The sequence below is a fragment of the Dendrobium catenatum genome, unplaced genomic scaffold (genome assembly GCF_001605985.2).
Source record: "Dendrobium catenatum unplaced genomic scaffold, ASM160598v2 fragScaff_scaffold_3, whole genome shotgun sequence".
In the NCBI taxonomy this organism is placed as follows: domain Eukaryota; kingdom Viridiplantae; phylum Streptophyta; class Magnoliopsida; order Asparagales; family Orchidaceae; genus Dendrobium; species Dendrobium catenatum.
In genome coordinates this window covers 449,866-465,669 of record NW_021318465.1, presented here as the reverse complement: position 1 = coordinate 465,669, position 15,804 = coordinate 449,866, and the positions used below count along the sequence as shown (strand labels likewise).

General features: G+C 32.0%; 1 protein-coding gene across 1 annotated transcript; it reads right to left on the bottom strand.

Moving 5' to 3' along the window:
* Positions 1 to 13,833: 13,833 nt before the first annotated feature.
* LOC110093441 (RNA demethylase ALKBH9B-like) lies at positions 13,834 to 15,550 on the bottom strand. The gene is made up of 5 exons (XM_020818329.2): positions 15,247 to 15,550; positions 14,751 to 14,836; positions 14,239 to 14,549; positions 14,087 to 14,158; positions 13,834 to 14,005 (listed from the first exon to the last, which is right to left on the bottom strand). Exons 1-5 carry the CDS (start codon positions 15,548 to 15,550, stop codon positions 13,834 to 13,836), a joined length of 945 nt encoding a protein of 314 aa, XP_020673988.2.
* Between the last annotated feature and the right edge of the window lie 254 nt (positions 15,551 to 15,804).

Sequence of the window (15,804 nt, the reverse complement as noted above, 5' to 3'; positions counted from 1 at the left end):
TTTCCTTACTGCTGGCTTCTCTTCTAATTTCCGCGTTTTTGCTCTTCTTTACAATTACAAGTAATTTATAAGCCCGTGGATTCAAGTATTCAACTATACGTCCGAGTTTTAATAAAAAATTGTTTAGAATAAATTTTTAGATTTTTGATTGGATGATCAGTTAAAAAATAAAAAAATAAATTTTGCAATTTCCAAAATAAGTTGAGATTGTCCGGCGAAACGGACGGTCACGCACGTGGTTTTACGTCCGAGTTTTAATCTGAAATCTGAATTGCAAAAAAAAAAAATGATGAAATTACGAAATTACCCATTCTTTTTCAGATTATGAAATATGAATGATAAATCTCTCCTCTATATGGCTCAAAATTACAGTAATAGTTAGGCCATAAATTTTTACCCATAATATTTTTCATTTTTATATTTCAACTATATAGCGAAAAAAAAAACAGAGAAAATTATCTTAAAATTAATATAATATAAATTCTTCATATTTAATAGTAATCTTAAAGCAAATTTATTAATTTTCAAGTCCATCATTTATATATATATATATATATATATATCCTCAAAATAAATTAAGGTGCAAATGAATATGATAAATATTAAAATCTACTAGAGTTTCTTTCATAAACTATATGTATACAATTATAAAGTGAAACAAAGATTTTAATTTCATATGAATATAATTGATTACTTTAAGCCCCAAAATGAAACTCTATAACCATACATCATATAAAGTACTGTCAAAATAGGAGGTGAACTCTACTTCCATAGTAGAAGTGGTAATTATGGATTGTTTTACACTCCTCAATGAAATAACTCTTTTGATGAAGGTATTCATTGTTATTTTGGAAGATTACTTGCTAAAAAAGATTATGAGTATTTATTTTAATATTTGAGGAAGTTTTTAGAGTTTATCGTGGAATGATGAGGACTTTAAAGAGGTATACTAACAAGAATTTCAAGACTAGTCTAATTTGTGCTTATTTGGTAAATCAATTTAGTGAGTGAGATAAATATATGAGAAATGATGGTGAAATATTAGTTTATGATGTATGATCTAAATTTGATGGAGTTTAAGATAATGTTGAGGTATGTGAAATAAGACAATGTCTTAGTGTCCACTAATTAGGTTGAGAGCTATTTTAAAGTTTATAAAATAATTTTAAATCTTAATAATAATGCCTTAGAATTTAACGGAAGGATTGAACTTACTTAAACATATATTTAAGTAACTCATCAACTAATTATAGACAGCCAGGGCTACTAAAAATTTTCATGATATAAAAGTGGTATAATCAACTTCTATCTCATAAAAATATAATTATAATAATAAAGATCATGGAAGTTGAAAAATTTAAATATTGGATTACAAAATCATAACTTTAGAATTATGATTCAAAATCCTGACTTTACAACTAATTTACTTGGTAGGATGTGTAGAATCTCAGTTCTTGAACTGAGTTTGCAAAAGCAGAGATAAAGAAAGATAAAGTACTAACATGACAAAACAGAGAAACTATTATTACTTGTCTTTCTCAGAGTACAGGTATTACCTATTTATAGATGTGTTTACAGGGCAATACAAATACTATCCAATGTTATTGTGCCACGTGTGAGAGCTGTTTTGTTGCTGTTGCTTTATCTACTAATATCTCCCCGCAAACTGAAGGTTCGTCAATGACCGTCAGTTTGAGTCGTAGAGTCTTGAATCTTGTAGTTGGGAGAGGCTTTGTAAAAATATCAGCAATTTGATCGATAGTATTGATAGGATAGATGCGAATATGCTTGTTTTGAATGTGATCTCGCACAAACCGTTGATCTATTTCAATATGTTTGGTGCGAGCGTGGAACACCGGATTATTAGCAAGAGCAATAGCGGACATATTATCACAGTAGATGTCCGTTGGCTGAGATTGAACGGCTCCAAATTCAGCTAGTAGCTTGCGAATCCAGATTACGTCGGCTGTTAAGGCAGCAAGAGCACGATATTCTAACTCGGTAGAGGATCGAGCAACTGTGTGTTGCTTTTTGACCATCCAAGAGATGAGCGTGTCTCCGAGAAAGGAACAATATCCGGATGTAGATTTTCTTGAATTTGGATCTCCAGCCCAATCAGCATCTGAAAAAGAGATAAGTTGAAGTTTAGATTTTACGATAGGTAGACCGAAACTCAACGTACCTTTGATGTAACGAAGAAGTCTTTTGAGAAGAAAGGCATGTTGAGGTGATGGATCATGCATGTGTTGAGACAAAAGGTTGACACTGAATGCAATGTCTGGTCGGGTCAGTGTGAGATATTGTAAGGAGCCAGTTAATTTCCTGTACACGGTGGGATCCGTGAATGCTGTATCCGGCGGAAGATCTGAGGGGAGTTTTGTACACAGCGGGTTGTGAACAGAATTACAATTAGATAAATTTGCTGTATCAAGAATTGAACTGGCATAATGTTTTTGAGAAAGAAAGAAGCCATGAATCATTCTTTGAATCTGTATGCCAAGAAATTTGTGATCCGAGCCAAGCAACTTCATAGAGAATTTGAGATTAAGTTGTTCAAGAATTTTAGACATAGTTGAGGTACTGTTGCCGGTAAACAAAATATCATCGGCGTATATAAGCAAATATAAACGAATATCATTTTTGCAAAACAAAAATAAAGAAGGATCAGAATTACTATTGGTGAACCCGAGCGAGAGTAGGTAATGCGTGAAAGTGTTATACCATTGCCGAGGCGCTTGTTTAAGCCCATAAATGGCCTTTTGAAGATGACACACGTAATTTGGGTTCGTAGCATCCTCAAAACCTTTTGGTTGACGCATGTAAACCGTCTCCGTGAGAGTTCCGTGTAAGAATGCATTTGCGACATCTAGTTGATGTACCTGCCATTCATGAGAAAGAGCAATTGTAAGGAGAATGCGAATAGTTGGTAGTTTTGCCACTGGACTAAATGTCTCAGTGTAGTTTAAACCAAATTCTTGATTGTTGCCCAAAGCAACAAGACGAGCTTTGTGCTTGGCAATAGATCCATCCGTATGGAGTTTGACTCTGTAAGTCCATTTACAGCCGAGAATCGGGGCATTTGGTGGTGGAACTAATCTCCATGTTGCCTGTTGCTGTAACGCAAGAAATTCATCCGCCATAGCTTTCCTCCATTCGGAATGTTTTACTGCTTCAGTATAGGTGTTCGGTGTTGTAGTTTGAGACGTAGTAATGTGATGATGCAGTAGGTTCAAACGATTGACAGGCTTTAAGGAGCCTGTATGAGTTCGGGTGATCATATGATGGCGTTGCGGAGCCTGAACAACATTCTGTGGAATATGTTGTTCTGATAAGGTAGGCTGAGGAATGCTTTGATGAGGTGTATCTTGTTGACCCGTATGGCTGATATTGTCTGAGTTTTGTATGGATTTATTCTGTATGATGGGTGGCTGAATGCTTGAGCATGGGTATGGAGTAAGCATTGACAGGGATGGTAGGATTGCTGAAGTTGAGCTAGCTGTCATTTGCTCATGAAATGGAAAGATCTGTTCGTTAAATCGCAAATGCCGTGAAGTAATAATTTTGTTTGAGGAAAGATCTAAGCATTTATACCCTTTGCATATGTTAGAGTAACCCAAAAACACACATTGCAAGGATTTAGGTTGTAATTTATGACGAGCATGCGAAGGTAATAATGGAAAACAAGCACAACCAAATGTTCTAATAGCATTGTAATCAGGTTTTGTGTTGTAAAATAATTCAAACGGTGAACATTTATTAGTGTTGATTGAAGGCAAGCGATTTATAAGAAAGACGGCTGTGAGCACTGCATCGGGCCAATATTTGTAAGGCATGTGAGCCAAGTGAAGCATCGATCTGGTGGTCTCAATGATATGCCGGTGTTTCCGTTCGGCAACACCGTTTTGCTCCGGTGTGTAGGGGCAAGAAATTTGATGAGATATACCGTTTGTTTTCAAAAATTCAGTAAACGATCGATTAAGGTATTCACCTCCACCATCAGTACGAATGCACTTGATATGTTTTGACGTATATTTTTCAATATTTTGCTTGAAGGTAATAAAAGTAAGAGTAACATCAGATTTATGCTTAAGAGAAAACAACCAAGTAAATCGTGTACAATCATCAACGAATATGACATAATATTGAAAACCTTGCAAAGAAACGCACGGAGCCGGTCCCCAGAGATCAGAGTGTATGAGTTCTAAAGCATTTGTTTTACGTAATGCAGAAGTAGTAAATGGAATTTTGTGTGCTTTAGAGACATTGCAAGTAGTACAAGATTTTGTAAAATCTATATTCAACTGAGGATTTAATGAAGCTAGTAACTGTAAAATACTGTTATTGGGATGTCCTAAGCGATTATGCCAGGAGAAATTGGCGGCACGAGCTGTAGAATGAGCATGATATGAAGTGTCTCGACTTGTAGTCGGAAGAAAGGTAAAGTACTAACATGACAAAACAGAGAAACTATTATTACTTGTCTTTCTCAGAGTACAGGTATTACCTATTTATAGATGTGTTTACAGGGCAATACAAATACTATCCAATGTTATTGTGCCACGTGTGAGAGCTGTTTTGTTGCTGTTGCTTTATCTACTAATAGGATGTTTACCTTTCCCTGAAACATTAAAAGAATGGAATGAGCATAATTAGCTTAGTAAACTTCCTATTTGATTCATTTTAGTTATTAATATTCAAATTTAAACTGTAACTACAATATGATAAAGAATGCAATAAGTAAAAATGAAAGCAATAGGAAAGCAATAAGCCAATAATATATTTCTAGAGCATACTCGACATTTTTACTTACAAACCCACTTGTTCAAAGATTTCCAAGATGCTTCGCATAACACATGACCTCAAAAGCTCACTTGCACTAGACTTTTAGATTTCATTACAAGATGTACTGAGTTTTAGACCTTCCAACATTCATTTCATATTATCATTTATACTTAATCCATTATTAAAAATGTAATGCAATGATTATAATACACATATCTATCTCGATGACTACTTATAACTCCACATTCACTTCTATCTCCATTTATCTCTCATACTTACACATGGCAAGTGTGGCTAGATTCTCTCTCAGTTATGTCTCAGGCAGATGGGGCAAAAAGAATACTTATAGTTTTACTTAAATTCTCATACCTGTTTTTAGTAAGTGGGGCTAAAATCCCTTCTATGTTTGCATCAAGTAGATGGGGCCAAATCGCCAAAAGATTGCATTCAAGTAGGGGTGTCAAACTAGATTTTTGAATCAAGTTTTGATTCAACCTGAAATTAACTTGGCTTCAACTCGCCTGACCCGAACATGACCTAATTAGTTAAATAGGTTAACGAACCGAACTCGACTTGCTGTCTCGAGTGTGAGTATGTGAGATGTACGAGTGCCATGCACAAGCACAGATGACAAAGTCACGGGATGACCGGATGAACGCATTTTCTGGTTAACCCGAGTCAATTTTGAATTTTTGGCTTGACTTAAACATGACCCAAAAATACAATTGGGTAAGAATATAAAACTAGAACCTTACTCATTTCTCAAATGGGTTAACTTGAACTCGGAACTTTTGGGTCGAATTTTCAAGTTGTGCTGAATATTGACACCCCTATATTTAGGGTCCTTATAACATAACAGAGATTGCAGTTTTCCCCCACATCAACACATAACCTAATACCATGTAATGCAGAATGCAATTGCAATAATAGTAATTAAATTAAATATCTCATGTAATACTTAGATGATGCAAAACTTTCTAGTAAAATGCCACATTGCTTGTAAATTAGGATTATCACTAAACTTTTATTTTTCAATTTTTAACTTCAAAATAGCATTCACATGAATATTTTAAGAATTTTATACTAAAAATTTTATACAGAGAAAGCAAATTTAAAAAATTTGATTTCATACAGTCAAAATGTTCATAATAAGGAGTACATTGACATATAAAAAAGTACGCAGTTAAAACTTCGTAAAACCTATATTTTTGTTCATATCTTTCAAACTTACTGAAATTGAAATAAAAAATAAGGGTTCAAGAGTATATCTCGAGCTCTACAATTTTCTAAACTTGCCCAACGGACGAATCCCATAATTTTTCCTATGAGTTTCTCTTTCTTCCTTTATCTTTTTCTTCTCTTCCTTTCCATCATTTCTTCTTCGGGAAGTCGTTGGAGTAAATGAAAAGGCCAAATGATTTTAGATATTTTAATATTATATTTTCACTATTTTGACCTCACATTACGACGCACAACTTCCCAGCGTCGTAGTGCTCATAGAGAATTTTCTAAATGCTTTCAGAATATGCTCACCTGAAAGTCAGCACCGCTACGCTTAGCCAAACTTAGTTTTTTGCCCAAAAATCCGACAGCTCAACGTCGGGGATCCACCAACCATGGCGCCGCAGTACTCGTCGAGTAATTTCTAACTTTGTATTTTCACTTCTCTAATCAAAACCTCGGTTCAATTAAGCCCCAATACCTTCTAAAACATATTATTACACATCTATACTACTATTATAAAAGGGGCTTGAGTTTCCACCCATAGTAAATCTTGGCCATTCATTTTATTTTTTTTTAAAATTATTGTCCCTTATTTGTATTATAATATTTATATTTTAAATATACTTAGTAATTTATGCCCATTAATACACCTCTAATTAATTGTTAATTATTTAATGCTTGAGTTTTCATCGTTTCATTTATTAATGCATGACGTTTTAAATTGGCATTTAATAAACTATTGTTTGGAATGTCAAGTTTTTTAATTGGCATTATATTCTCATGTTATTTGTACATTTATTATTTTAAACTTTATTTTTAATTAATGCATAGTAGTATATTTTAATTGCATTTATATAAGAGCTAGCTAACTGTTGAAGAGCAAATATTTTAATTTTTTTTGGCATTTATTCTATATTCAAATAATATTTACTAATATATTTTATTTGACATTATTTTTTTATTTATATATATGAGCATTAAGAACTAATTCATTAATTAATTATTATTCTTTAATCATATGTTAAATTTTCATAATTTTTAAATTTCATATTTTTAATAATTAATAATTTAAATTTTAAAGTATAATCTAAATTTTATTTTATAAAATAACCTCTAAGCACACCATATTTATTAGTATTATAGTATAAAAAACGGATGGCCAATAGATTGAAATTACACAATCACAATATTTTTTTAAGTGCTTAATTTGCTTTTCACATCAAATATGGTTTTCTATGTTTTTTTTTAAAATTATCCTTGTCTTCATTGTATTTTAAATAATTATAAATGTGGTAACCCTTTGTATTCTAAGTTTATTATACTGAATGTTGAAAACTCCTACATTAACTATTAAATTAAATTGATAAAATCACTTAATTAAATTATGAGTAAATATATCATATCAATATGAACATCATCTAGCATTTATTGATATGCTTGGTATTTCATTTTGAAATTAAATCTCGGGCACCTTGTATTCCTCTCATTATTATACTTTAAATTATGAACTTTTCACATTAACATTGAATCGTTGGCTCAATTCATAAAGCTTCCAAGGTGGAGAAGGGATCCGGAACATTGTATTGATAGTAGCAAGAAAAGAAAAAGCTTCCTAGACGTGAGAGTATATTTATGTGGTTAAGTAGTCAACAACTTTCTTGCTCATTACATTTTTTCAGGTAGCAATTGAGTATTATAACTCATTGTTATGAGGTAAATAACTTATGTCATAATCTAAACAAATAATATGTAGTTGTCTTTATTATTATAAAATTCAATAAAACGTTTCGTAATCAAATATATCGCCAATATCTTTTTCTTAGAAACAATCATTGAAAAGAAGAAAACAAAGTCTAATTGAATTAATGCAAATTATATGCATGATGTTAATATTATGTAGAATAATCTTACATCTTCTCTAAATTAAAAAAATGATTTAAGAAGAATTGAAGTCTAAATAATACATAATGAAAATCTGTATAATAAATTGAAAAAAAGATATTTCATCAGCATTTCTTATTATTAAAAACATGTCTTATTAAAGTCTATCAAAATTTTATAAACAAAATATGTATTTCATACTTCATATACAATTTTTAAAACAATACAAATTATTTGGTGACAACACTATTATTTATTGATGCGGAAAAAACTAAATTTAATATTTCAAAGATTTTTCTTTTCAAATATACACATAAATTCTAAAGAAAAATTTGATACAAGCGGATTATTATAAAGTTATATTGCATACATTGAAGTTGATCTGAGATGCATATCAGTTCTCTTTTGAAGTGAATTTTTGATTTTCTAATATATAAACTCTTATGGAACAATACTTAATTAATTTAATTAAAATTCTATAGATAGGTTCTTGATATTACTTAAATTAAGAAAATTTAATATTTTAGTTCATATTTAATTCTGTAATTATATATGCTATTATTATTTTTCTTTCTAACACATAATAATTTATTTAATATAATTATAAATAATTCCTATATTGAACAATCATTTAGTTCATATTATGTTAATGTATTTTTTTCGGTAAATATCAAATAACTAATTTTATTTTCATTTCTATTATTTAGTTGGCCAATAAAACTACATTATTTAATGGACAAAGTATATAACATTAAGTTATTTGACTAATAGTAAATTTTGTATATTAATTATGTAGATAGAATTTACTTGAATTTTGCATGAAATATTTTCAATATTGATGTAATTAATTTAAATCGTAAACTTAATGAAATATGTGTTATTAATTTAGAGATACTAATATTTTTAATTATCATAATATATAATTAAATTGTATTCTAATTATTTTATTTTAATACAAATTCGACATATTATTTTTAATGTGAATTTAATATTGTTATGTAGATATTGCATCTACTTTTGGATAAAGAAAAAGTAAATGCAGCTATTTTATTAATTTAATTAGTTGGAGGTTTAAAAGTATACATGGGAAACAATTATCATAATAAATATTATATAGTATTTATTTTATAATCCTCAATAATATGATATATCTTTCTCTTTTTCATGTATTGCATTTGGGATCATTAGCTCTTTAGTTCTTTGATTTTTATTGAAGTTTTAATTTAAGCATTAGCGGACTTTGATCCATTTAAGACTATTTTTTATGAATTAATGCGATCAGGCCCCCGTTGATGGAAAAATTTTTATAATAAATAATTTGATAAAAAGATGAAATGTTTTAAACACTAGACAATATACATAAATTTCATGGAAAACTAAGATGCTTAATGGTGTGTTTTAATACGCTTAATATTAAATTGTTAATCTATAATCATTTGTCTTATTTATTTATCAAGTAGTTTAGGTGCCTAACTATTAGTGCTTATAAGGTCTTAAATAACATATAATATAATGAGATTAATACAAGGGTTTTCATTTGCTATTTTTGTCATTTTTTTATTTTAAATAATTATGTAAATCTATCCGCACTTAATCCCTTACAAAAGAAAACTTAGATATTATTTAGTCAATTTTTGGCGAATGTTCATATTGGATAAAAAGCTATAAATTTATTTTTTTTAAAAATCCAACTTATAACAATGCATGTCTAAATGTGATTTAAATATTCAAAGTTTGTTCACATGTTTTTTTATTGGAAGCTCAGTAAAGAAAATAGTTCTTGGTCTGATCGGAACTATTTGGCTTGCATTTTTCAATTAAATCCCGGGTTGATAGCCAAAGGCTTATGCTTCTACTCAATTCAACGAAGGTCTACAAATATTTATGAAATTTTTATTATATTATCTCATTCATCAATTGACATTCAGTTGACATCTCTTTTGTTCATTTGATAAATTCACCAAGCTATAGAATAACAAGCAATTTCTTCTTACAACACAATTTGCATTGTTTTTGTATTTTGGAAAGCATTAGGAGTAATGTCACTAAAGCATTTCGTATAAGAGGTTGGATTATTTTTCTCCTACTCACCTTAACCTCACTTGCAAGTTTGAAAGTTTATTGAACTCTATGTATGGGACCTCATTGCTAAAATATTGTTACATATGACTTATATTTTTATTTGGAATCATGGTAATACACAATTTACATTTTGAGAAGGCGTTAAACATATTGGAACCTTTATTATAGCTTGCATCACTCTTAAGCAAGGGAATATGAAAATCTTCTCTTAGATTTGGATAAATGATAGTTCCTTGTGAAAAATTTTAGATAAACTAGTTTTCCATTGATAATATAATTAAAATAATTTAAATATAATTTTTTTTTTTCACGTGCATTTAATGCACGTGTAATAAAACTAGTTACATCAAATATCAACAAGTATTTAACATAGCAACTTGAATTACCTAAGTTTCTGACGACGGGTTGACATTACACTTGGTTGTTGGTTATTTGTCATTGGATGATAATTATGACATGGAGGAATATATTTCAAGATTTTAATTGGAACAAGTATTTAATTAAGAGGAGTAACAAGTTACTTAAATAAAATATAAAGATAACTAAGTCTCCAAAGACAGGCAAAATATTTGAAGCCACCATACAGTAAGCAAATAAAGAGTACTTCTCCACAAAAATATTTCATTTGTCAGTTAAAAAAAAAATTCATCTCGTATTTATAAGCGGTACAAGACTCTTATGCAAACACTTTTTGAGAAAAAGGGAGTAGAAAGACACTAATGAGGAAGAGTTCAGCCAGCTATTTTTAAATGTTTCATCCATATCAAATCATGTCATGGCTAGCTATACAAAATTCTAAGCTTATAAACACCAACCACAAGGTGATCTCCATAGTAGAGATCCAAGTTAAATCCTTTAAAGAAAATAAAATAAAATTAATATAAAGAATGTAACCAAATTAATTATGTACAGCATTAAACATCAAAATGTAATGATAACATGATTGTTTAATTTCATACTTAAAATGCCTTACTAAAAAAGAGAACTCACCTTATGGTTCAACAAGCCAAGATAATAACCACATCCCTCAATTATAAATCATGATAGATAAACAATAGAAGAGTATTTGAAAGATTGCATAATAAATTTTAGGGATTTTTACATACATAACACCTACGACTATTGAAAATACATATCTAACACCTAAACATTAATATTTACTTATCTACCACCTAAAATCTCAATTTTCTTCTACTCTACCACTTAGTTTGTCTGCGTCTCCTCTTCCGTTCGTTCGCGCGAAGGAAGTGTACAACCCATCGGCAAATCAAAATAGCTCAAAGTAACTCACAGCCAGAAGTGTTGGCACAGGCATCAGAACATCTCCATGCGTTGTCTTCCGTTCCTCTCTCTCCCTCTCTTAATATCTTTTGTCTTCCTTGCTAGCTATTTTTCTCTCGAGCGCGCTGGGCTTGCGTTGTGGTGGAGAATGATTTGACGCAGAATTTGCCGCTTTGAACTCGGCGATGGTAGACACGTCCAAAGATGATGTCGAGATTGGAGAACTTGTTGAGGGAGAATTCGGCCAAGGTGTTTGGCGGCGTGCCGTAGGCGGTGCAGGAGACTTTGTCGCTGCAGTCACTAGTGTCGAAATTGGCGTTTCTGGAGGCGTCAAAGGAGCAGCTGGTGCAAACCCACACGCGGCCGCCGGTGGTCATGGCTGGGACGTCGATGGTCCAAGTTTGGCCGCTGTTGAGCTGGATGCCGCCGCCGGAGGGCACTGCGGTGAAGGTGGCCACTGAGAGTGACGGGATGTGACGGTATGTGTAACGGAGTGGTAGATAAGTAAATATTAATGTAGGTGTTATTTATATATTTTCAATAGTTTTAAGTGTTATGTATGTAAAAGTCCTAAAAGTCATTCTCATTCAATACTATGATAGAGATTATTAACCAATATGATTGTAGAAAAATATTTTTTTATGACAAATGCAAAATAGATTTTAAATTGACCACTTAACAACTATTATGGTTTAGTTTGGGGGGTGAACCTAATAATAATACCACAATTGAAAAAGGTTCTTCCCACAGTATTATATTGTTCATATAATCTCATAGTCAAAATGAATTTTATAGTGTTTTAAGATCTAAAATTTTAGAATGTTTTAAGATCTAAAATTTGACAAAATCTGCTCTTAATCATATGAATTTTGAAGTGATATATCGGGATGAAAAAATATTTAGTAATATGAAACATTTAGTAAGTTATCTAAAATGATCAAAGATAACAAGCATAATAAAAATACATAAGGCTATGCAATCCATTGACTTAGTTGGGATATGATCCCACTTAAGTACATCACCTATGCATTCAACAACAAACACCTTAGATGAACCAAACAAAGCTGACAAAGCCATAACAATAGCTCCAACCACAAGAGGCCAAGAAACAACCTCAAACCCCATAACCTTCATCAATAAATCATTAGAACAAAACATTTCGCATCTCTGAGAACAAAATTCACACCAAATTTTCTTAAACAACCAACAATTCCACCTCAAGAATCTCTCATTTTCCAACAATAAACCATAAAATTTTTTTCTTGCTCCAAGCACCACTTCCCGACATCCAAGAAAACTAGCCAAATTCAAACAGCAATCACCATAGGTAATTTCAAGAATAATTCCGGCAGAACATCCCAACCACAAGCAAAATTCGATCAAAAGTTTCACGATCAGAAACAGAGGAAAGTTCTTCCCTTGAGCGGAAAGCTTATTCCAAGAAATCCAAAAGGCAATGTCGAGCAAACAAGAAACCTCCTCCAAAATCAACTCCAGACTTGAAATCCTACCTAAATCAATCAAGAATCTAATGGGAAAAGAATGAAAACCACAAACACTCCAGACTTGAAATCCTACCAAAACTAATGATTAACAAGCATAATAAAAACACATAAGGCTATGCAATCACTAGACTTTATTTACTTGGGTTTTGTTTGAGATGACTTTCTTACTATTTTCTAAATAAGCTTTTTTAGTACATAAATGTATAGTTCAAACAAATTTTATATTAAAAATTATTTTAATAAACAGTAAGAAAATTATCGCAAATGAAACTTTAATCTCCCCATGTGAAAGCCTTCGAAATAGAGTCAAAAAGGGGTTTAGCAAAAAAAAAATGTATTTCCCTGGCTTGTCCAAGTTATGTCATCCAAGCAGCTCGTCCAAGGCTGGGAAGAAGTTTCTGATAGCAATTATTAACTCCAAAATTCCTATAGAACAAATGAACATATGTAGAAAATAGTAGGAAAATTAACCCAAGGTTTTATTTGGTCCAGTTTTCTTGCTGATTTATAAAACTGTTGTAGAGAAAATAACTTTTTAAAGTTGTTGTAAAAAAACTCTTAGAACAATTTTTTTTAGAAGTAGCTAACAATTTTTTGGTCAAACAGAAATTGAGATTGCAATTTAGAAAATAAAATAATAAAAAGATTAACCCAAACCAAACATAAATATAATCAACCCGAGATCTCATATTGACAACTCAACTATTATAACAACACCACCTAGTAAAATGGTTACAAAAGGATTACAAAAATAATTATAGTTGATAACTAACTTCTTCAATACAATTTACTCTCTTTGACCTCTAAAATAGAGTAATAAACTTTTGCATAGCAAAACATAAAAAAAAAAAAAAAAAACATCTCACAACAGAGCCATGAACAGTGGAAAACATCTTTGTAAACAACCACAGCTTCAGTTGAATCTCATCACACAGGAGGAAAAGTGTCACTGGCGATGGAACTTCACTGTTATGTTGGAGCTCAGCGTTGGAAAATCATCTTCACTAAGTTGCATAGGTCTCAGTAGAGCAACCGATTGTAGAACTTTTTGTGCTTACTGAGCTTTTTGAACTTTTTGTTAATGCTGAGCATTTTTAGGTTCTTCATCTTGCTGGTCTTGTCGGAATGGAAGAATGTTGGGATGGTTTTGTCCTCGTAATGACAAAGGGCGAAGATTTTGAAGTTCAAGATCATGAATGAAATCATATGGGATCTTCGAGTCATCCATCTTCCTAAATGTAATTGAAATCCTGCTCAGAAATTAAATGATTGTCAACAAAAATAAACTCAATCTTAAATGCAAACTATGAGCTCAATCCAAACATATTCACCTTCGCGTAGGTACAACAGGAACACAATGCTTAGCAACATCAGCACTATTTCCATTCAAAACAAGTACAGACCTGTATGTCGTAACAATAATTCTTCATGTATACTTGGAATATGATGCATGCTATTCAAATTTAGAAGTTGGTGTAAATACCCTAAAGGCAAAGGAATGGAGGCAGAGCCTGAGAAATCTCCCGGTCCATTTCTCTTCAACTCCGTTCCAAAAACGATGTTGCATTCACTCAAGAAAGAGACCGTGCAAAATGGCCGAACAAAGTCATGGTGATCAATGTGAGGAGGAATGCAGTCATCCCTGTCATAAATGTTGACAATGCAGCTGTTGGGGATGCATGATGGTGGGAGAACATGCCAAGAAACCATTCTCTTGATCATTTCTTTCAATAATGGTGGGATAGGTTCGACTTCCTCGTCGCGGATTATGCCAGGGGGATTCCCATTCCTATCCTGCAATTTGAATTGGTAATTAGTACATCACTAGATTAAGGTTTCATTTGAGAAGAATTTCTTGCTGTTTATTAAAGTAACTTTTTAATATTAAAATTTTAATTTTTGCACTAGAAACTTGACCTAAGAAATAGTAAGAAATCCGTCCCAAATGAATCCTAAGAGACCAACAAGATAAAGATGAAATAGAAAGAGTGATACCAATGCATAATTGTAACAACAACCAAACTGTACTGTGACACGTCCATTGCCTCGCATCCACTTTTTAGGCTTTAAATACGTGCGCTCTACAAATATAAGTAAATTCCAAAGATCAAGTTATCAAATAGGCATAGGGAGCAATATTTAGAAGAAGCTTACGTACATATGAAATCATAAAAAAAAATCAATTTGGTTTGCTTTAATCTTTAACTTCATTTTGTAGTATGGGAAAGCTAGAAGATTAGGAGGCGGGGATTAATGGGCAAATGTTTTTTTTTTTTTTTTGGCCACTTTACATAAAAGAGGTAAACCAATGCTTTTCTTATTATAAAATTTATCTTTTTTTTATAACAAGTCTAACAAAAAATGTTGATACCAGTCATAAGCCCGGATAAAAAAAAAATTGAGGATAATTTTAACATTCATAATTGTGTCCCAGCAATTTTATCTAAATTCTGAAAATTGTAGAAAAAAACTTAGAACACAATAAGAATACCTCTAAGCTGCCCCTTACGCCCCTTCTCCTGGAAATCATAGACGCAATCGATGATCCTCCGCTGCTCGGCGGCGGAGAATACGCCGGTGTGGAGTTCTAGACCGTCCAGGATGTTGATCATTCGTCCTTTCACCCTCTCCCATTGTTTGAAGTCCTTCTTCCTCACGTTAGCAAACCGGATTGCCTTATCGTTCTCCTCCAGCAAAATCCCTCCGCCTCTGCCGCTGCCTCCGGCAGGGCCACGTAGCGAAAGCGATTTGAGTTCTTCGGAGATTTTGTCGTCGACGGATCGGCCGCTGCTCATCGCTTCCTCCTTTCCTAACTGCTCGCTTCTCTTCTTCACGATTTCAATTTATCTATAAGCTCGTGGATTTTTTAGATTTTGGATTGGGTAAATTTATACAAAAAAGAATGAATAAATTTGGCAATTTCTAAAAGTAAGTTGAGATTGTCCGGCGAGAGAGAACAGAACGGTCATGCATGTGGTCTGACGTCCGAATTTTAATCTGAGTGGCACAGATTTACGAAATTAATTAATTACCCCGTTTTAGTAATAAA

Excerpts from the sequence above, each read along its gene's own strand:
- LOC110093441 (XM_020818329.2), bottom strand. The coding sequence starts at position 15,550 with ATGAGCAGCGGCCGATCCGTCGACGACAAAATCTCCGAAGAACTCAAA. Across the intron at positions 14,550-14,750 it reads GTTGTTACAATTATGCATTG|GATAGGAATGGGAATCCCCC; the intron begins GTATCACTCTTT and ends TTCAAATTGCAG. Across the intron at positions 14,159-14,238 it reads TCCATTCCTTTGCCTTTAGG|GTCTGTACTTGTTTTGAATG; the intron begins GTATTTACACCA and ends TACGACATACAG.